The sequence below is a fragment of the Trichosurus vulpecula genome, chromosome 2 (genome assembly GCF_011100635.1).
Source record: "Trichosurus vulpecula isolate mTriVul1 chromosome 2, mTriVul1.pri, whole genome shotgun sequence".
NCBI lineage: Eukaryota > Metazoa > Chordata > Mammalia > Diprotodontia > Phalangeridae > Trichosurus > Trichosurus vulpecula.
Genome location: NC_050574.1, coordinates 389,231,973 through 389,254,970, shown reverse-complemented (window position 1 = coordinate 389,254,970; position 22,998 = coordinate 389,231,973). Strand labels below are relative to the sequence as shown.

General features: G+C 40.2%; 1 protein-coding gene across 1 annotated transcript in view; it reads right to left on the bottom strand.

Annotated features, from left to right (window-relative positions):
• Positions 1-22,998, bottom strand: part of VWA3B (von Willebrand factor A domain containing 3B) — a 223,177-nt gene that overhangs the window by 35,826 nt on the left and 164,353 nt on the right. The window contains exons 20-22 of the mRNA XM_036744160.1: positions 22,145-22,263; positions 13,029-13,079; positions 11,203-11,407 (exon numbers count right to left, since the gene is read on the bottom strand). Coding sequence (XP_036600055.1) covers positions 11,203-11,407; positions 13,029-13,079; positions 22,145-22,263 — 375 coding nt within the window. The remainder of the gene's footprint in view (positions 1-11,202; positions 11,408-13,028; positions 13,080-22,144; positions 22,264-22,998) is intronic.

Here is a 22,998-nt window from a genome sequence, read left to right as displayed (position 1 = left end):
TCCGCTCTGTGTGCAATAGACCTCATCCAGCGACCATCCGGGCTGTCCTGGGCTGGAGCCCTGCTTCCCTCTGCTATTTTGTGGGTTCTGCAGTTCTAGAATTTGTTCAGAGTCATTTTTATAGGTTTTTGGAGGGACCTGGTGGGGAGCTCACACAAGTCCCTGCTTTCCAGCCACCATCTTGGCTCCGCCCCCCACTTATAACCTACTTTTAAGACTTACAAGCATTTTTCTCACAATAATTACATAAGTAGCAATTATTATTATTGTTAATATCACCATTTTATAGATGAGGAAACAAACACAGTGCCCAAGATCACACAACTAAGACAGCATATTAACTCAAGTCTCTCCTAATTAAGGCTAGGATTTCTGTCCACCACACCATGTTGCATGGTCTACAATTCATAGGTTCCCAAAGTGGGTGATACTGCCCCCTGGGTAGGGCACTGGAACAATCCAGGTTATTGGTAGTAGCCTCAGGTGCAATTGGGGGGTGGCATTGAATAAAAATAAGGGGGAGGTAGGAGCATAAAGGAGAAAATTTTGAAAAACTGTTAGTACATGTTTTATCTGTTGCATACCTGAGTTAAAGTCATAGTAATTACATTATTTTCCAAATAAACACATAAAATGCAAATTATAACTGATCACTGGTCCAGTCTGCCAACAGGTCTTACCAAGCAAGTGTTGGCAGATGAGTGTGTCACACACTATCCGCAGGTCCAGCATGCATCAGCAGGAATATGTATGTGTAATGACTTATCTACAATACATACTATACGGTTACATGATGCAATGTCGCATCATCAAAATTTCAAAGCAGGAAAAACCCCACAAATTTACAATAAATTTTTAAATTTAAGAAGTGTCATTTTTAAAAAATATATTTTATGTATTTTTGAAATGGTGCAATTTTTTTTAAACTGTTAAAGGGTTAAAGAAAGTAGATTTCCAGGGGGGTGCTGAGCAATTTTTTTTTAAAGGGAGTTATAGGGCAAAAAAGTTTGGGAATGTTTGTTTTACATTGTGCTAGTCAGGGGCGAAAGGTAATACCCCCATCACAACTTTGTGATATGAGAGAAACATGCTGTATATCGCTGTGTACATCAAGTGAGATATTTGTAAAGTGCTTAGCACAGGGCCGGACACAAAGGAGATGTATAGATGTTTATACCTTTCCCCCTTCACACATAATTTGACCTTGAAGAAAACATTCTGTGGAGGTTTTCATTTCACATCTTACTGTATTCTTCCCTCAGTGGAAAACTTTACTCAGTTTCCTGAGCCGTTGCTAGAATCCACAAGTGAAATTAGAGTTGTTTAGGACCTATAGCAGAGGTGTGCTGGAGGCAGCTTGAACTGGCTCCCAGAGAGACTGTCAAATTTTCAGTGTGAGCATTTACACCTAGGGAATTGGCAAATCTACAAATCAGGACTTGACTTACTGTCTGGTTAATTGTCTAGACTTAAGTAAATAACAGTTAATAATGCGAATTAAACTTAAAAGTGTGTTCTAAGTACAATTTCGCGCCCCCCCCCCACCTCCGCTGTAGAGCCAGTTGTTAAACATTTACCAGCGTACCTCTGCCTATGCCTGACCTTTACTTTGATCAAGACTCAAGTTCCAAAGTGTATCTTGGTCCAGGAGTATTCGCACCAATGAACAAAAGCCCTTGGTTGAGTGACTTGCCCAGGATCACACACCTAGGAAAGGTCTAAGGCCAGGTTTGGACTTGGGCCTTCCTGGCACATGTACTTGGATACTGCAGTCACAACACCAGACTTGAAGTCAAGAAGATCCAAGTTCAAATCTCAGCTATGTGACTCTGGGCAAGTCACTTAACCTCTCTCAGCCTCAGTTTCCTCATCTGTAAAATGAGAACACTATTAGAACCCACTGTACAAGGTTGTTATGACGATCAAATGAGATAATGTATAGAAGTCTCTTGTAAACCTTGAAGTGCGGGAGCCAAGATGGCGGCTGGAAAGCAGGGACTTGCGTGAGCTCCCTGCCAGGTCCCTCCAAAAACCTATAAAAGTGGCTCTGAACCAATTCTAGAACTGCAGAACCCACAAAATAGCAGAGGGAAGCAGGGCTCCAGCCCAGGACAGCCTGGATGGTCTCATGATGAGGTCTATCGCGCATGGAGCAGAGGGGAGCAGAGCTCAGCATGGGAGGCAGCAGGACCAACCAGACCAGGAGCCGGGCAAAACAGGCCCTAGCACCCTGAATCAGTGAGCTGTGGCAGTTACCAGACTTCTCAACCCACAAACAACAAAGACAACAGAGAAGGTTAGTGGGTAAAGCTTCGGGGGACAGAGTTCACGGTTCGGCCACTGCCCAAGGGGCAGCAGGGGGAGGTGCAGCTGCAGAACAGTTACTTCCGGCCCCAGGCCCACCTGGTGGGAGGAATTAAGTGGCAGATCAGAGCAGGAGTGCAGAGCCTACTTAAGATCCCAGTCAGGTCTGGGTTGGTGTGTCTTCAGGAAGGAGGAGTGCTGGTGTGGCAGAGCTGGCTGTATAGAAATAGCTCTGAAATGAACGGTGCATCTCCCCAAGCTTGGAACAAAGTACTCTTTGTTCTACAAGCAGTCATACCCTGACAAAAAACTCAAGGCTCAAGTAAGATGGCTGGGAACATGGCCAGGCAGCGAAAACACACCCAGATTCAGTCTCAGACTTTGGAATCCTTCTTTGGTGACAAAGAACACCAAAACATAAGGCCTGAAGAAGTCAACAAAGTCAAAGAGCCTACACGAAAAGCCTCCAAGAAAAACATGAACTGGTCTCAGGCCATGGAAGAGCTCAAAAAGGAGTTGGAAAAGCAAGTTAGAGAAGTAGAGGAAAAATTGGGAAGAGAAATGAGAATGATGCAAGAAAACCATGAAAAACAAGTCAATGACTTGCTAAAGGAGACCCAAAGAAATACTGAAAAAAATATTGAAGAAAACAACACTTTAAAAAATAGACTAACTCAAATGGCAAAAGAGCTCCAAAAAGCCAGTGAGGAGAAGAATGCCTTGAAAGGAAGAATTAGCCAAATGGAAAAGGAGGTCCAAAGGACCACTGAAGAAAATACTACCTTAAAAATTAGATTGGAGCAAGTGGAAGCTAGTGACTTGATGAGAAATCAAGATATTATAAAACAGAACCAAAGGAATGAAAACATGGAAGACAATGTGAAATATCTCATTGGAAAAACCACTGACCTGGAAAACAGATCCAGGAGAGATAATTTAAAAATTATTGGACTACCTGAAAGCCATGATCAAAAAAAGAGCCTAGATACCATCTTTCAGGAAATTATCAAGGAGAACTGCCCTGATATTCTAGAGGCACAGGGCAAAATAGAAATTGAAAGAATCCATCGATCACCTCCTCAAATAGATCCCAAAATGAAATCTCCTAGGAATATTGTTGCCAAATTCCAGAGCTCCCAGGTCAAGGAGAAAATACTACAAACAGCCAGAAAGAAACATTTTGAGTATTGTGGAAAAACAATGAGGATAACACAGGATCTGGCAGCTTCCACATTAAGGGACCGAAGGGCTTGGAATATGATATTCTGGAGGTCAGTGGAGCTAGGATTAAAATCAAGAATCACCTACCCAGCAAAACTCTGAGTATCATGCTCCAAGGCAAAATATGGATTTTCAATAAAATAGAGGACTTTCAAGCTTCCTCAGTGAAAAGACCAGAGCTGAATAGAAAATTTGACTTTCAAACACAAGAATCAAGAGAAACATGAAAAGGTAAACAAGAAAGAGAAATCATAAGGGACTTACTAAAGTTGAACTGTTTTGTTTACATTCCTACATAGAAAGATGATGTGTATGATTATATGAGACCTCAATATTAGAGTAGCTGAAAGGAATATGCAAATATGTAAATATATACATATGTGTGTGTGTATGTAGGTATATATATATATATATATATATGAAAATTTTTAATTCAAACTCTTGTGAAAATCAATGCTGAAAACTAAATATGTTAAATAAATTAAATTTAAAAAAAATCCTTGAAGTGCTTATGTTGCCTCCAACCCTTCATGAGTCCTTCGTGACTCTATCGCCACTTAGCTGCCTTTGGAATCAGGAAGGCCTCAGTTCAAAGAACCTCCCTGCCTTAATCCGCTGGAGAAGGAAATGGCAAATCCCTCCAGGATCTTTACCAAGAAAATCCCATGAACAGTATCGGCTAAGGGTAACCAGGTGGTGCATTCAGTAGAGCACTGGCCTTGGAATCAGGAAGGCTCATCTGCCTGAGTTCAAATCCAACCTCAGCCACTTATTAGGTGGGTGACTGTGGGCAAGTCACTTGACCCTGTTTGCCTCCGTTTCTTCATCTGTAAAATTAGCTGGAGAAGGAAATTACAAACCCACTCCAGTATCTTTGCCAAGAAAGTCCCAAATAGGGTCACAAAGAATCAGATTTAACTCCACAACAATAACATTAAAATTAACTTATGTAAACAGCTCATAAGCAAGTTTAATTAGATGTACTAATGTTTCGTTGGATATTAACCTTTGGGGAGGATGTCCCATTTTAGTTTTTCCCAATTACATGTAAAAACAGTTTTTAACATTCATTTAAAAAAAATTTTGAGTTCTGAATTCTCTCCTTCCCTCCCTTCCTCCCTGCTCCCTGAGGCAGGGAGCAATTTGATGTTGATTATATACATGCAGTCACGCAAAACATATTTCCATATTATTCATGTTAGATATTAGCCTTTTAATAAAGCATTTAAAAACATATCAAAGCATTCGACTACTCTCCCCCCTCTCCCCACCAGCAAAACAAAACAAAACAAAACTAGTGAGGAATTGAAAAGTAAAAGCCAGCCTGGGGTAAAACTAGACACACAATTAAAGCTTCATGCCATTGGTTTAAGAGTTTGCCTGCGGTTAAATATAATAACAGCTAACATTTCTGTAGCATTTTAAGGGTTGCAAAGTGCTTTACAAGATATTGTCTCTGATCTTAACAACCCCATGAGGTAGGTGCGATTATGGCTCAAATTGCTTAAAAAGCCATTATGGCAAGGAACAGGAGGAGAATGGAAGTAGGAAACTGAGAGGCACAGATGATTGTATTAAATGCCAAAATATAACTCTGGGCTCTGGCAAACAAGAAGATCTGGAGACCAACGTCACTCATGAATGAAGTCAGATGGGCAAAAACATTGGTTACATGGCTAGCCACACGATTTTCATTGAGGTAACTTGCTCTGCAAAATCCAATTTGCTTCCCCTTCCAATTCAATTTCCAGAAGTACAGCAAAGCTCTAAATTGTACCATTTACCTTTCACTTCATTATTTAATTCTTAGGTTATGTCCTGGGGCTTACAGTGGGAAGGATACTGACAGGAAGAAGAACAAAAAAAACCATGTGTATACAAATCACTATGATAAGTGCCAAGTGTTTTATAATTTTCCCATTTAAAAAAAGTGATGTGTTTCCCATTTGGGAAAGACACGAATATCCTTATGATAGTTCTACAACATAACTCTCACTGACAATGTCTGTGCGTGTGTGTGTGTGTGTGTGTGTGTGTGTGTGTGTGAGAAAAGTAGGACTGGAAGCCAGGTCATCCTGACTCCAGGCAGGTTGTCATATAAAATATATATATATGTAAAAATCTATATAAATATGTATACACACATATATATGCACACACATGTATATAATGATAAGTATGTGTATATATGCACATATGTGTATATATGCCCATATATACATACACATACATATGTACACATATCCACTTACCCTCCTTAGCTAATTTAAGAGTTCAGTGATCTCTAAATTAGGATAGTTCACATTGATATAAGGGCAGAAAGGTGGCACAATAGATAGGGCACTGGGCTTGGAACCAAAAAGACTCATCTTTGTGAGTTCAAATCCATCCTCAGATGCTTAATAGCTATGTTTCTTTTTTTTTCTAGCTGTGTGATCCTGGGCAAGTCACTTAACCCTGTCTGACTCTGTTTTCCTCCTCTGTAAAATGAGCCAGAGAAGGAAATGGCAAATCACTTCTGGTATCTTTGCCAAGAAAACCCCAAACGGGGTCACAGAGAGTCGGACAGTTGAATAACAACTCGGCAACAACATCGATATAGACTCAGAAGGTTTGCAAAGCACTTTTCTGCAATAAAAGATTATTCCAATTTTGCAGATGAGAAAAAAATGCAGAAATGGTTTATTTTTCTTTACAAATTCATTTATGGTAAAGTATGAAGGTCTGGGGAGGGATTAATGAATTACATATCCCAGAGATGTTTGCAGGAATATTTTTACTGGTAGTGAGGTAGTGTGGTAGATAAAACACTGGGCTTGGAGTCAGGAAGGCCTGAGTTCAAATGGTCTTTGACACTTACTAGCTGTGTGATCCTGGGCAAACCACTTGACTTTTGTCTGCCTCAGCTTCCATAACTATAAAATCTACCTCCTAGGGTTATTGGAGGATCAGATGAGGTTATACATTTGTAAAAGATATGTGTAGGGGTTGCTGAGAAACTCCCAGGCCCACCTGTTTTGAGTGAGTCATCAACCAGAGGGTCCAATGGTGCCTTAGGTCCTAAGGACAATGCACATACTGAAGAGGAAGCTAGCTGTGCCAGATGATCGCTTAGCTGGAAAGCTCATACTGTCACCTTCAGCCTGCTGACTGTTCCTTGAATTTTAAATAGCTGTTGGGTACTTAGCTGTGCTTTAGAAATGGAAGGGTTTTAGGTCAATTAGTTTGGTGGAGCACCATTTTTCTCCCCACAAACTGTTAAATACTTTCCCATGTGAGGCAGATAGGCCCCTAAATCCCCTATACATTTTTCCTTTACTTACACACGTTATTTCTGAGCAGGCTTCCTTTACCTGGATGTCTGCTGGTTAGATATATCTGTAACTCCTTTCATGCCAAAAGCATTAAGCAAGGATTCAGGAAGGTGACGGAAACATGGCAGGCTCAAAGCTGCTAGCGTTCCTCCAGCTCCAGGAAGAGTCAAGGCCCACGGCTGCATGTGCCTTTTAACCCTCCACTTGGAAAGCTTTGCCACCGAAGATTAGCAATTATTGGCTTTGGTGCCTAGCTGATTAAGTTCCCAAAGCAGGCGGGCTTGGGATAAGTGATTGTGCCTCTGTTAATCACACCACTCTCCTCTGTGATTGGCCCCCTTGGGATGAGCAGGAGAAATTATACAGATGAACCAGTGAAACATGAAAATATCTCCCCTGCTGCTGAACTGTAGTAGTCCTCATGTCACGCATGAGAGTTAATCATTGAAAAAGTGAAATCACCAATTGAGCATTCCCAGATTGAAAATACAATAAGCAGATCAGAAGGGCCTTTTGGAAAGTCTGCCGCTGTTCCTTTTTATCAGTAGAAAAGGAAAATGATTAACATATATGTATATATATGTATATGTAAATGTGTGTATATTATATATGTGTATACATATGTATGTATGATATGTGTGTATGTGTGCATATAAGGAAATGACTCAAATGATTCAAGTAACAGGCAATATCCTCTTAAAGGTCAGTCATCTCATTTTTAAGCTTCAGGAATCAGTATTTCATGATTCAAAGATATGTTACATCTAGACATTATGTTCTCCATCTCAGATTTTCACTGTCATACGTTACTCCAACAGAAGGGAGTAAATTTAAAAAAACCAACAAAAACAAAACCCCAATCCTGCCCTTTCCCCACATGTCACAAGAACAAGGCATTGTGGAGTGATGAATGGGATCTGGCAGCTTATACAAGTCTCTAGACACTGGTGAACTGATAAGCCTTAATCTATCAGGAAAAATCCTCCTTTGCAAAAAGAGGTCAGGCCCTTCCTGTTGCCCTATTCCAAGAAGATGAAATAGATCTTAGCAAGCTTATCAGTCTTTGTAAAAAAACAAACAAAAAAAACAAAAAGAAAAAAGGCAAATGCTAAATATTATTTTTGAAGTTATTATCAATTTTGTGTTTCATAGCAAGAATTAATGATGGGGATTTACTGAAGTTCAATTTGCTACCTGAGCTAATTTTACTAACATAAATGTTAACACATGCTAACAACAGTAAATGACTGTATTTCAAGATTTGGGGAAGGGGGGTACACAAGACCTTGTGATTTCTTGGGTATAGGAAACTCAGACTGATCAAACTCCCTCTACATATGCAGCTCAGCATCAGCTCTGAAACTTAAAGTCCGAGAGAGTTGACCAGAGGGTTGAGAAATTAAGTGGCATGCCCAGGGTCACACAGCCAGTCTGTGTCAGCGGTAGGAATAAAAAGCAGGGCCTCTCGACCCCAAGGCGGGCTCTGTAGCACACTGAACCATGCCACTCCTCCAGCTAGGCAATGTAGTGCACAGAGGGATGGCTCTGATTCTTCCTTAGAAACGTACTAGCAAGTCGCTTAACCTCTGTTTGCTTCAGTTTCCTCATCTGTGAAATGGAGATAATACCACCTACTTCTCGGGGTTTTTGTGAGGATCGAATGAGATATAAATAAAGCGCTTCACAAACCTTAAAGAACTGCAGCTTAAAGCTAGCTATTATTTCAAGAAATAGTCACTTCACAAACAGAATATTGTTCATACAGCTATTAATACAGCACTTGTGGCAAGAAGCAAGTAGGAATTATAATATATTAGAGTTAGAAGAGATCTTAGAAATCAACTAGGCTAATCCTATTTTAGGACAGCCAGGTGGTGGAGTGGATAGAGCACTGGGCTTGGAAACAGCAAGACTTGCCCTTCCTGAGTTCAGGTCTGGCCTCAGACACTTACCAGCTGTATGACCCTGGGCAAGTCACTTCACCCTACTTGCCCCAGTTTCCTCATCTGTCAAATGAGCTGGAGAAAGAAATGGCAAGCCACTCCAGTATCTTTGCCAGGAAAATCCCAAATGGGGTCATCAAAAGTTGGAAACAATTGAACAGCAAAAACTCCATTTCACAGATGAAGAAAACAAGGCTCAGAGAGGTGAATTAACTTGCCCAGTCACATAGCTAGCAAATGGTGAAACCAAGAACAGAATCCATCTTCCCTGACTCCATTCTCTAGCATCCCACAAAGCATCTTATATAGCTCAATAAAACTTCACTTCCTGATTTCTTTAAGTTCCTTTTGCCTTTTCAAAGTCACAAGGCTAAATCATGCAAAACAAACAGACAAAAGTAACCATTTCCTACTGCTCCCCACTTCTAAAACATTTACACTGAACATTTATCCTACTGGTCACTCGAAAACCATTCTCCCACATAGGAATTTTTTTAAAGGCTTACTGAAAGAAAAAAGAAAAATAATAGAGAAATTTTGCTGAGTGGAATACTTCATTAACAACTCATAAAAGTCACCGTTACCAGATTCCTGGTATGCTACAAGACAGTAAAATAGAATGTCCATGGACAGCTGCACATGAAGGCATCATGTTTCTTATCTGGGTTTGCGTGCAGCTGCTGCTCTCACCTCAAAGTAGTTCTCTGTCTCTGTGGTCTCTCTATAGCTTCTGGGCAATTGCCCAATTGTCTGTGTGGATTTTACACTATCTCTTTTTCTCACCCACAGGAGAATGATTCTACTCTCTTCCTCCCCTACCCGACACACCCCCCCCCCGACACACACACACACACACACACACACACACACACACACAAACAATACTTTCACACAACAAATGTTTGCAGGTTCTGAAATCCCCTCCTATGAAACCAATTCAGAAGATATTTTGAAAGAAAATGTTAAGCACTTCTTTGGCAAAGTCATTTCATCTGAATATTAACTAGATGTAGAAGCCGATCTGGGAGAAATTCCCTCCATTCTGCCTTGAAGACAAAATGTTAAGACATAACATTCAGAGTCCACAACCACACACACACACACACACACACACATAGCACACTCCCTTGCCCGTCCCCACACAATAGCTCACAACTAAAAGTAGTAACCCATGAACAGCAAATGAAGCAGCTAACTCTGGAGAAGGTTAACAATGATAATTTTTAATTAGAATTTTTAATTTTAATCTTTACTTTTTCCTAATGCATCATTAAGGTAAGCCTTTGAAAATAATTTAGAATTCTGTAGGATATTGTAAAGATCTGTTCCCAAGACCACTTCAGGCAGAATTAATCAGGAATGACCTGCTGAAGTTCAGTCTGGAAGAGACTTAGATGAATTGAGTCTCAGATTCAGCATCTGGGGCAAAACTAAGGTGAAGGTGAAGAGAATTAAGTGCGGGACATAGAGTCAGAAAGTTAGAGTTCAAATCCTGTCTCAGATAGTAGTTATATGATGCTGGGCAAGACATTTAACAATTCATCAACTTAGTGTCATTATCTGTAAAATGGGGATAAAAGCAGTTACCTTTTAGGCTTGTTTGGGTAAAATGAAAAACCATGTTTGCAAGTCTTAAAATTCTCCATAAATGTGACTGGTTACTATTTGTAAATCAGCTCTGCAGTGTAAGAAGAATACAGCAGGGGGAGATTTTTCTTGTAGACAAAGGGAAGGACGTTTTAAAGACGTTTAATGTTGAAATTCCAATATACTTTTAAAATTTCTATCGTTAAATCACTGTGACACCTAAAAAAACAAATGCCTTACCTACTGTGGTATGTACCTCTTTGAGGAAGTCAGAAGAGGGATTTCTGGGAAACCAAAAGGTTTTGAGGGGCTTGAAAAAATCCCAAAGATACTGCAAAAGAGATCATCCTCCGAAGTCAAGGTTAGGGAGAGGCGGCTCTGACTGTCTACACAGAAGGAGCAGATGAAAACTCTGCTAGTAATGAAGAGCTTCGATGTGCCTGGGAAGAGCAGCCATAACTGTCCAACCGCACCCCTGAATCAAGGCTCTAAGAAAAGGCAACCCAACCCCAGAAGAGTGAAGATTATGAACCTTTGAGAAAACCAAGCGATATTATAAAAAACAAAAGTTATGATGATGTAAATATACTTGGGAATTGAATTAGCAAATATGTTTTGACTAATTTTTTCCTCATTAAAGAATGTCAATGCTGCAATTTTACCTTCTTTGTGTTGCAGGTGTAGGGATTCAGGCATCTCTTTCCCAGAGCAGACCTAGCCTCATTTTTGTTAAAGCAAAGAGACCACATCTCATGCTGTCATACAAACAAGGGGAAATGCCTCTGAAGGCGTGGAAGGAGGAGGATTGTAAAGGAAAGTTTTGACTCCATCACCTCAGATAACTGGTCCCCTCGACAGCTTTCCTTCTTGGTCGCTTCCTGAATTTCCTTAGTCTGCTGGATGTAGGTATTCCCAGCCTGGATCTCATTTTCCAATAATAACACATCTTCCAAAGAAATGGGCCAGTTTGCCTCTTGTAAGGCCTCTTGTATCGCCTCTTTATTTTCCAAGTATTGAACTGGCTCCTGTATTTTAAGCCTAAGTGGAAAAAAATAATGTAAAAAACACACAAAGATGATCCACTGTCTAGCAACATAGGCCTTTAATAAATGATTAATTGGATGCATCTTAGTAAGCTTCCCCATAAAAAAATCTCTACCGAAGTACTTAACATATGCTAGCACAGTTATAATCACATGTCGATTGACATTTATCTACCCAGGACTCTATAGAAGGAATGTTGATAAACCATTTGTCCTCCTCAACAAAGCTAGAACACATGTTCAGCCCATGCCCTTCTCTGGAGGCACAAAATTAAAAAGTAGAGAGCAAGGGGCTCTGGGAACTTTCACACTCTCAAGCCCCTGGGGTGACAAGGGGAGAAATTCAGAAGCTGCATTTCAAAAAAAGACACAGGCTCTTTTCTGATTTATTACAAGCAGTCAGACTCTTTCCTCTGGCAACCCATGTGTTCCATCTGTTCTTTGTATTTCCATGTTAGGGCCCGCGAAGAACAGAAACTAAACTTTCCAAGAGGAAACTGTTTGTTTATGGGACTGCTTGTCTAGCTAGTGTGTCTAATGGTGAGAGAACTATTCCCCCTTCCCTCCCAATTTCCAGCTTCTCTTTGTGTAATCTCTCTCTCTCTCTCTCTCTCTCTCTCTCTCTCTCTCTCTCTCTCTCTCTCTCTCTCTCTCTCTCCTTCTGTCTCTGTGTCTGTCTCTGCCTCTCTCTGTCTCTCTGTCTCTCTCTGTCTCTCTCTCCCTCTTTCTCTCTCTTCCTCCTCTCTCTCCCTGCCACCTCTCACTCTTTCTCTCTAGTTTTTTTTAAATCATTTCAGAAAGTCAGAAGTTAGGGTGTGTTATGTGTGTACAGGCATTGTAGAAGAAATAAGGGGCAGGGAGAAGGAAGAATCATGAGGAAAAGGGGGAGAGAGGAGAGAAAAAAAAGAGGAGGTCAGAGGGAGAAAGAGGAGGATGGAGAGAGGGATGGGGATGTTATTATCTCTACAGTGAGATGTAAAACAAGCTTTTCATATTTTGAGTTAACCCAAGCAACACTGTGGAAATTCAAGTACAGTTATGGGGAGCAGAGGGATATATTAAAATCTATATTCCAGAAAATTCTTATCCCAAATGTAAACTGACTTTATGACGCCTGACTGATACAGAGCCATATCGATACTGCCATTTTAATCTTCTCAATCTTCCCAATGCTCTGTATCAGAATAAAGAAGTAAAATGCTACCTGAAAAATCTACTTTCTTTTGTTAAGGAGGTGAAGTAAAGAAGGCTGGAGGAGGATGGGGAGAGAACTTCCTTTATCAATTTTGTTCTTCTCTGTATCAGAAGACCCAGGAGGTAGAACACCTATGTCTTACATCGGGTTAGACTGAGGATTTGTAGTTGCTTACATCCCCTTTGCCCAAAGTAGTTCCTTAAACCTGAATGTACATACCCTTCTAAAGAAAGCAGAATTCAGCGTCTAATAATTAACAATCAACTCAGAACTGAGTGGATTCTTAATGCACACACAAATTCAGGGTTAAATTCCATCCTTTATTGCTGGCTGAATAAGCAAAGCTAAAGGCCAGTTCTAATGCCACAGAATGCCTTTTGATTATAGCCTTAGGAAGTGATTAGATGATATTACAACTTACTTTTCTCTTTCCTCTGGAGAAAATGCTTTCCAAATGAGCAGATTTAAGCGCCTGTTTTAAAAAACAAAAACCAGCAACAATTTATTCAGCTTGGTATTGCATTTAGTGTGTAAGGCAATGATCACAGGGCTACAAATATAAGTTAACTACAAAGACAAAATGGGCAGCTAAGGTGGTGGAAAGGATCGAGCACTGAGCCTGGAATCAGGGAGACTCATCTTTCTGAGTTCAAATCTAGTCTCAGACATTTACTAGCTGTGTGACCCTGGGCAAGTCACTTCACCTTGTTTGCCTCAGTTTCCTCATCTGTAAAATGACCTGGAGAAGGAAATGGCAAGCCACTCCAAAATCTTTGCCAAGAAAACCCCAAATGAGGTCATGAAGAGTCCAACAGGACAGAACAAAAGCAAAGTCGTCAAACATACCCTTTTACAGAGGGCTCAGGGCTGGGAGCACAGTGGTTGAGCAGCATGTTCCCTTGGTCATTGAAGCATGAAATTACCTGGGATAAGAATATCTCCCACCCAGGAGCAGGATTTGTGCAATTACAAATGGATTTGTAGAAATCTCTTTTGGTTTCTTGACAAAGTTGAGGGGGAACCTCAGCACCAAACTCAATTATGTAAAACCACAGCTGGTGAACTCTTCAAGAAAAGAGCTCCTGGTCACATGTGAACAAGAAAATGCCTGATGAGGCTCACTTCAACCCTCCGAGGATCTGATTTCATCCTGGGTCTGTCCAAGGATCTCAGCTTGAGTCTCACCTTAGACATTTACTACTTATGTAATCTGGGCCTCAATTTCCTTACGTTTTCAATAAACGAGTTGAGCTAGATGGATCTTTTCTCTCTGTAGCTCTACGATCTTATACCATTCTCTCTCCAAGGGCACAATTCTTTTAAACATGACTAGATAGTCTTTGGGAGCCACAAATTTCAGCACTCCAGAGCCTGCTTTTTGTCTCTTGTTCCCTGTGTGACTTTGGTTCCATTGTTTCTTCTTCCCAGGCCTGTTTCCTCATCTGTAAAGTGAAGGGGTTGAACCAGATGGCCTCGAAGGTCTCTTTTGGCTCTCAATCTATGATCCTATGAAGCTGGTGATGAGCGTTTCTGAGCTTCCATAGGTGGGTCTTTAGAAAACAGAGATACTGCCTGTCACTGGGCCTATATTCTAAGGCTTTCCTGCTAAGACTTACATTCTGCCAACAGAACCTTCTCAGAGTAATAGAACCTCCATACCATGAGGAGGTTAATAGAGGGAGGAATTCCATGGAGAATGAGGCTTGATATGTTTTTTTTTTCTTTTTTCTTCCCAGAAAAAGAGGAAGTCTGCCCTAACTTTCCTTCTGGACTTGTCCTTCTACATGACCTGGGGAGCTATGGTGGAGACAGAACAAATCACTGAATCATAAAATGTTAGTGTTGGCTGCAACCTTAGAGATTTTCTAGTTCAATTTCTTTCTTTTACTTCTGGAGAAACTGAGGCCTAGAGACAAGAAGTAGGTCATCCGAGGTCTAGTTGGTAATAGAGCTGAAGGGAAAATCCAGGTCTCTGACCCAGTACAATACCATGCTACATAGGATCCTCTCTCTAGGACCACCATTTTAGAAGATGTCACATATTTAGAAGATATCGGGTAATTTGTCACTTGCCTTTACCCTGTTTGCCTCAGTTTCCCCATCTGTAAAATGAACTGAAGAAGGAGCTCTCTCCAAAAGGGTGTGTTTGACAGCTTTGCTTTTGTTCCATCATGTCAGACTGTTCATGACCTCATTTGGAGTTTTCTCAGCAAAGATTTTGGAGTGGTTTGCTATTTCCTCCTCACAGGGCTCACAGCCCTGAGCCCTCGCTAAGCTCATTTTCTCCAGCTCTTTTTACAAATTAGGAAACTAAGGCAAACAGGGTGAAGTGACTTGTCCGAGGTCACAGAGTTAGGAAGTGTCTGAGGCTGGATTTGAACTCAGGAAGGTGAGTCTTCCTGATTTCCAGTATCTTTGCCAAGAAAACCCCAAATGAGGTCACAAAGAGTTGGACGCCACTGAAAAATGACTGAACACCTCCTTGAACAGGTCTATCAGTGTATGTATTAGAATTAACGTAAGATTTTTATCTACAGAAATCCCCTTAAGTTTTATCCACTCTTAGAAATAAGAATGAGCATCTTCAGAATATATTTTTTAAAAAGTATGCAGGAGACTTTTAACTTGCTATATTTTGTAGCCCAAAATACAATCATATTGGTCATTTGGGAATGTCTTCCCAAGATCACATTTTTCTGACCCATCTTAAGTTTTCTTCTTCACAGCTCTGGTTCAAGGACATGTAAAACTGTCTGACATAATGGGGAGAGAACTGGTTTTGCATCCATGAGTGGTGGTTAGTGGTTCTGCCTCTTATTAACTGTGAAGCTACAGGAGAGTCAAAGAGTCAAAGGAACACCAGACTGGGGTTCAGAAGACTTGAATTTGAGTGTAGGTCACACCTGTTGGTAACTGTGATTTTGGCCAAGTGACTTCATCTCTATATTTAGGCTCCACTTTCTTCATCTGTAAATTGAGAAGATTCATTGGCTTTAGAGCTGGGAAGTTGGGGAAACCACTTAACCTCTGTTTGCCTCAGTTTTGTTTTTGTTTTTCTTCCAGGGATTGTAAAGTGCTTTATTGACAGGGAAATTAAAAAAAAACAAGACAGAAGAAGGGAGGCTCTTCCCCAAGGATGGGACAGAGATCATGGGATATCCCTGAGGAAATATGGGGCATGAGTATCACATTAGGACTGCTCCTTTCCAGATGCAGCTCCCTCCCAGGAGGATAGAGAGGGGCAGGAGAGAAGACTGCAGAAATTTGAACCCAGAGCCCTTGAATAAAAATCAGGCCCTTTTCCCACTATTGTCATAGCTCAGTTATTCTTCAGTCATATCCAACTCTTTGTGAACCCATTTGTGTTTTTCTTGGCAAAGATACCAGAGCGGTTTGTCATTTCCTCTTCCAGCTCATTTTACAGATGAGGAACCAAGGCAAACAGGTTTGGGTGACTGGTCACACAGCTAGTAAGTGTCTGAGGCTGGATTTGAAGTAGCAAAGATAAGTACTCCTGACTCCAGGCCTAGCACCCTATCTGCTGTACCACCTAACTGCCCTGTTTCCACTATACCCCAGCCATAAAAGATGATGTCCAAGGCCACTTCCAGCTCTGACTGGATAATCATAAGCAAGTGCCTCACTTTCTTCGTCTGTAAAATGATGGACTTGGACTGAGTGAACCATGAGGCATTCTCAAGTTTTAGAATTCTGCAATATTGCCACTACCAGCTATTCTTGCTTCAAATTTTATAAAAGTGACACTCGAATGAGGAGTTGCCACTAATAACGTTAATGGTGTAACTTCTTCTACTCCTCAGACTTACTTGTGCCAAAAATTATCCTCTTTCCTGATTCAGTAAAACAAATTTGAGGCTGATCATCATTCAGAAGGCTGAACTACAATTCCTGCAAATTCAGTTACCAAGAGCACGGATTTGCAACCACAGCACTTGAAACAAGTTAAAACAAAACAAAAAACTTTCATGCTTTAACAACAAATCTTAGTTTTATGAACTCAGAACTAGATTTCTCACCTAGACTCAAAGATGGCCCAAGAATTAACCCTACCCTGACAACATCCATAAAGGCTCTGATGAAACCCACAGAGTAAAGTCATTCATTCAATTTAGTTCAATAAACATTTACTGAATCCCAAAAGTGTGCACAGAACTGTGTTAGTCACCAGGGAAGAGATAAAATTTCAATGAGACGAGATCTTTTGCCTTGAGGATATTTCAAGTTAAAGACTTTCTGTACAAATAAATGTCTTAATTTTCTACTATCCTTTCAATATGCAGGGTCAGGGATTACTGAAGTAATCCTTCTCTTGGAACTTCCTTAGTACTTAGTACCTCTCTTGTTTCCTGTTCACATTTTATTTTCTGTTATAATTATTTATGTTCGTGTGTCGTTTCCGCCTACTAGAATATAAAGTCTATGAGAGCGGGGACCATGTCTTGAGAATTCTCTGTCCCCAGAGTGCTTTGAAAATATTAGGTATACAAAGAATATAGGAATTTGATGAATGGAATAATTGGCTTATAACATGACTAGTTAATGTTAAGGGTCTTTGGATTGTCCTATCTTAATTAAGGCCATGATTAAAAATAATAAAAGTATAAATAAAATTAATAAAACAATAAAAGTATAAATTAAAAACAATAAAAGCATGACTATTAGTAGTGATACCTTGAAGGTTAGAAAAAAACAATATGTGGAGGCCCAGGGTTGCTTTTGTCTGACTTTTGAAAAACTAACCAGAAACAGTATCCTATAATAAAGCATGTATTTCAAAATATATTTTTTAGTATTTTACACATACTTTAAAAACAGAAGGAAAAATCCACATTTACACTAAAGGGAAAAAAAAACTTTCCCAAAAAGAAATGGAGATTTTTCCATAGGAATTAATGGGAGATTTATTTCTTAATAATATCAGCAATAATGTAGATATTATTCTAGGCTGAAGTTACACAATACAGGCTTTATTCTAGAAAGATTCTATTCTACTATTTATTTGTAACCTGTGGGTTCATTGACTGAACTCTGGATTCACATGGACTGTGTCCAATATTGGGAGCTTTCATATCTTACCCTCCAAGGATCATTATGCCCCCTCCCCCAAGAGTTTACTCTGGGAAAACCTCAGAACATATGTTGTTTATACACCTGCACAAACATAGGTAATAGTGTCTTCATCTTCCAACAAGCATTCAAGGTAGCAATGCAAATATTGGGTGCAAAGCAACTTTTACCCTATGAAATAATGTGCAAAGGCCTATAAACAAATAAAAAAATATAACAGCCTAGAATTACTCATAAACATGCAGCACAATTCTTCTTCCTATCTCATGATTCCTACCTTCTACTAAGTAATGTTCTAAAATCCTCTAAACTCAGGACCTCCCCAGGATTTGGACTCCCCTCTAAAGGAAACTGAATTTGAGGTTGCCATTGGAGACATTCCTGGACCGTCAGGCAAATCCCTTTTTCCTCTAGGATGAATTTAGAACTCCTCCCCACCCCCCAGACTGTAGTTTGGAGGAGATCTATATTTGGTTTTCTAGGTAAGCAACACACCAACATTCTGATGAGTCCCTCATTAAACCCAAATTGACCCTCTCAGGTCATGGACTCCCCTGGAAGAGGAGCATATTTGGGGCTGACGTGTTAACTCTTCTTCTCCCTGCCCCCCCCTCCCCATTTCATCAGATATCAGCCATATAACTCATTGTAAGACTAGGTAGCAAAATCCAAGTTCTGTGATCCTCCACTGGCTTTAGTCCCTGGTTGCTTCTCCTGCTAGTACCAGGGCCACATCTTCTTCTCTGATAGGTATACTGCCCAAGAAACTTTTTGTCTTTCAATAGAAGGCCAAATCCACAAACTTGGAGTTCCCACAAGGAAATTTCCCTTCTTTGACTTCGAAGACCACATTCCAGGAAAACGTGGCCTAGGAAATTCTCTACCCCATCCCCTCCTTGGACTAGGAAACAGTGGTTTCTCAGTGACTTTATTTAGGAACCTTACTCAAGCCCTGAGGGCATGCAGCACAAGTAGGCCTCTGTTGTATGAAAATCATTAAAAGCTCTTGGGCTAGGGGCACCCCTACTTCACCTTCACTCTGAGGAGCTCTCTGTTAAAAAGGCAGAAGTAAAAGGGGTCAAAAAAAAATTAAAAAGGCCGAAAGTGGTCTCTCAGCTCCCTTTTATAGGCCAACACAAAGGGCTGGCTCCTTCCACAAGTGTTCATCTTCTTGAGTCTGAGTCAACCAAATGATCTGGGGCACATAAAACTCACTCATATAATTTTAGTCTTCTCACCAAGTTGCCAGTGGGCATGCCTATGTCTTTAGGGAGATGCAATCAAAAGTCCAGGATGAAAGCTATAAGCTCAGTAAGCTGATCAGGGAAATCCCTTGATGAAGTTCCTATGCTCTTCAACCCAATTAAATATCTGCAGCCCATCTTGGCAAATTAAATCAGGTCTATCACAGCATAGGACTAATTCACAATATTCTTAGACATTCTCATAATCAAGTTAACACTTTTGGGAGGGGGAAGGGAATCCAGACATCTCATGGTTGGATGAGTCCAGAGTTTATACTCACATCAGACACTCATGGTACAAAATCCTTCAGGCTCCTCATGCTTGTACTTGTGCTTATAGGAATTTGACCCTCCAAATTCCCCCCAATAATTAAAAAAGGAAAACAAATGTGTGGGGTAAGACCACCCGGCAGCAATTAATTAAAAAAAAGTCAGAGGTCTCTCAAATTTAGGAACAGAAAAACTTTATTACAATCCCGTGGGAAAGGGCGGTCTCTGAAGAGGATCTGGTAGGGAGAGGCGGGGCCCAGAGGGCAAAACCCAGCCTTGTACTCTAACGCAAACAGGCACCAGCCCCACCAACACTGGTCTTTTACTCTCATTGATGGAGTCGAGGCTCACAGTTTTGCGGAAATCTACTACCCCAGGTACAATTTAGCCAATGCCAAACTCTTAAAGACACTTTTCCCCTTATTTGGCGAGGACAAAGTTCAGGTGATTTTTAGTAACTCGAAACTCAGGCCTAGCTGTCAATCAAAAGCCCTGGGCTGTGCCAAAAGGTCCCCACCCCCATTCATTCCACTCAACTCACAGAAAGGCCGAGATCCAGATTCCACGAGAGGGCTTCACCATCCCACTCACAAATAATAGTGGGGGGCGGGGGGGAAGCACACAAGATAAAAGAAAGAAAACCAAACTTCTCTCCCCCAGAGGGAAAGCAGTTTGGTGAGACCTCAAGATGTATTAGTGTAGTACAATCTTGAGGGGCTTCTCCTGAGCTAAGCCAACTCATTCCCCACTGAGGCCAACATTCCAGATAGGCTAAAAAATTCAGACACTCAGACAAACCAAACGATCCTACCTCAGTGGGACCTCCCTGATGAACACATCTGCTGTGTGATCTTGGACAAGTCACCTAAACTCTTTTTAACCCGAAGTCACAGAATCTTAAAGTTGGCAGGGAGCCTTCTTTTATTCTACAGAAGAGGAGGCTGTGGACCAGTTATTTGTCAAAGGTCACCCATATGGCTTCAATGCAAGTCTCTTGATTCTCAGAATCAATGCTTTTTCCACTCTAGTACATTGCCTTCCACCTCTGTCTCTCTCCCTCAAAAGTGGAGATAACGGTGTTATAATATATACTTCTCCTTTCTTTTCAGGGCCTGCAGGAGACTTAATTGTATAATGCTTTTAAAATATTTTGAACTTTCTCAAAAAATTGCTTTCTAACATACATTGGCATTGCTTCATGCGTCATCCTGTTCTTCCTATTAGATTGTAAATTCTTTGTTGACTTGTATAGACCCTGGCTTAGTGCTAGGTACAACATTCAATATGTCATACTTTTAACTGTTCAAAACAAATCTAGGTCTTCATTTCATCTTATTCTCAGAACAATCCTCTGAAGGCAGAAGAATCATCTGAACAGATGAAGAAACTGAGGCTCAGTTGGGTTAATTGACTTGGCTAAGGTCAAAGTGCTTTTCAGCAACAGATCCATGAGAACTTGGAAAATGTTTCTTTAGCCTGCCAGGTCAGGAAAGGTCAAGTATAAGGAGGCTTTCCATGTTTACACTCAGAGGCATTAAATTTTTAATTAAGTGCTAGAACTTTCTGCAGTAACAAAAAAAGAAAAAAGAGCTGGAGACACAGTGAATCCCCATTGATTGGTGAATGGCTAAACCAACAGTGATATATGGGTGTAACTGAATACTATTACATCACAGTGTGCTATGTCTAGCCAAGCCCCATCCATGTTTCACATTTTACCCTGGCCATCTTGCTCTTTGTTATGCAAAGACAGAAGACATTCATATACCACTCTTCCTCCCCAACCCCCAACTGCCCACCACTCTCCACATTTTCTTCTATAAATCATTATAAAATCAATATTGCCACTGCCTTTGGAGAGAAAGTCTCAATCAACTCCCGAGTGGCTCCACTCACCATCCCTATGACTTTCTAAACTAAAATACCCTTCCCAGCTCATCACTAGTATTGTCACCACTGGAATGAAAGCCTTGAGGCCAGGGACTGTCTCACTTTTGTATTTGTATCCCTAGGGCTTAGCATAATGTTTGGTGAATAGTAATGGCTTAAAAAAATCCTTTTTAAAAATTCATTCATTTACCATAAGAAATTATAAGAATATGAGGAATTCAGAGAAATGCAAGAAGACATATGAACATATGAAGACGTGAAGCTTATAAGTTTTAATTAACAGAATGAGGAGAATTCCATCCACAAGAACAAAAAAATACAAACATGGAAACAACTTAGTTGGGGTTTTTTGTTATTGTTGTTATAAGGGAAGAGTTGGTGGCATGGGGTGATATATATATATATGTATATATATATATATATAGGAAAATAGTGTTGTAAAAACAAAAGCATCAAAGAAACTTTTTAAAATTATAGTACTTGATTACTAGTGGAAAATAAATACTGAGTGAGCCTCAACACTAGAAAAGAGTGGGTTACCAGCCTGTTAAGAAACATCCTCTTGACTGGGTATTTCCCTGGGTATATACACTGACCTATTTCAAGAGGGAAAAACCTGCAATTACAGTTACCTTGATCATCACCTCGATCACCTTCCTGCCAAAAAGACTTTTAAAAGAATATAGCTGAGTACACATGCCCTTTGAAATATTATCATAATTGTCCCATATGTTATTATTGTATATTATATATTAGATTAACATGTGTTATATGTTATTGTTCACTGACTTTTAGATAAATGAATGATGAAATCTATTCTAGTAACTGGAGAAAAAGAAACAAACCTTACCATGAGCTCACGGAAATACCAAACAAAGAATCTTTGTATCCTTAGAAAAGGGAAATAAGATTTTTTTTTTGGTGGGAGGAAGGGTATATATGGGTCTAACTCTCTCTGTTGGAGTGGAGTACTTGAAGGAAAAAGCTGTTTTACCTATGAAATCTGACTTCTTATCCCCACAGAGAGGGTAGCAGAAATACTTACCTTTCATAGGATTTAACAGCTTGTTCCACTTTGTGCCTATAGGTCTTGAGATTGATGGCATGAGGGTTAATTAAGATCATTTGCCCTGTATTACTGCCCACTTCTTTCAATGTAAAAATCTGTAGCAAGGAAAAAAAAGAGCAAAACATTACTTGAATGATGAACATGCATATCTTTCGAGCACAATCACTTGCAAATATAAGTGTTTAATGTGTTTGCTCAATTAAATGGAAAGGTAGGAGAAATTTGTCTTTGTGGCCCCAGGATCTCCCGTGTATGTACTTCCTGCCTCCTCCATATTAACCACCAGAACCCTTCTACAGAGTTCATTCTTTTCTGAGACTAGGTATTTTTTTTTCTTTAAACACCGCCCCCCCCAACAATTTAGACAACAGCTAGGTGGCTCAGTGGATAGAGTGCTGGGCCTGGCATTGAGAAGACTCATCTTCTTGAGCTCAAATTTGGCCTCAGACAATTACTAGCCATGTGACCCTGGGTAACTCACTCAACCCTGCTTGCCTCAGTTTCCTCATCTGTAAAATGAGCTGGAGAAGGAAATAGCAAACTGCTCCAGTATCTTGGCCAAGGAAAACCCAAATGGGATCACGAAGAGTCAGACACCATCAAAAAAACAACTGAGTAACAAATATTTATTTCAAACTTTTAAATTTGTTCCCCATACAGACCTAATAATTCTATATTCTACTGATGTTTAAGAGTATATGAAGAAAGGGCAAGGCTAAGAAGTCATCTCATTGTTGGATGATGGTAATTGTTTTACAAGTTCTTTGTTATGTATAATAAGCATTCTATTAGAAAAAAGCAAAAGATTGAGACCCAAGAAGCATAGGTTC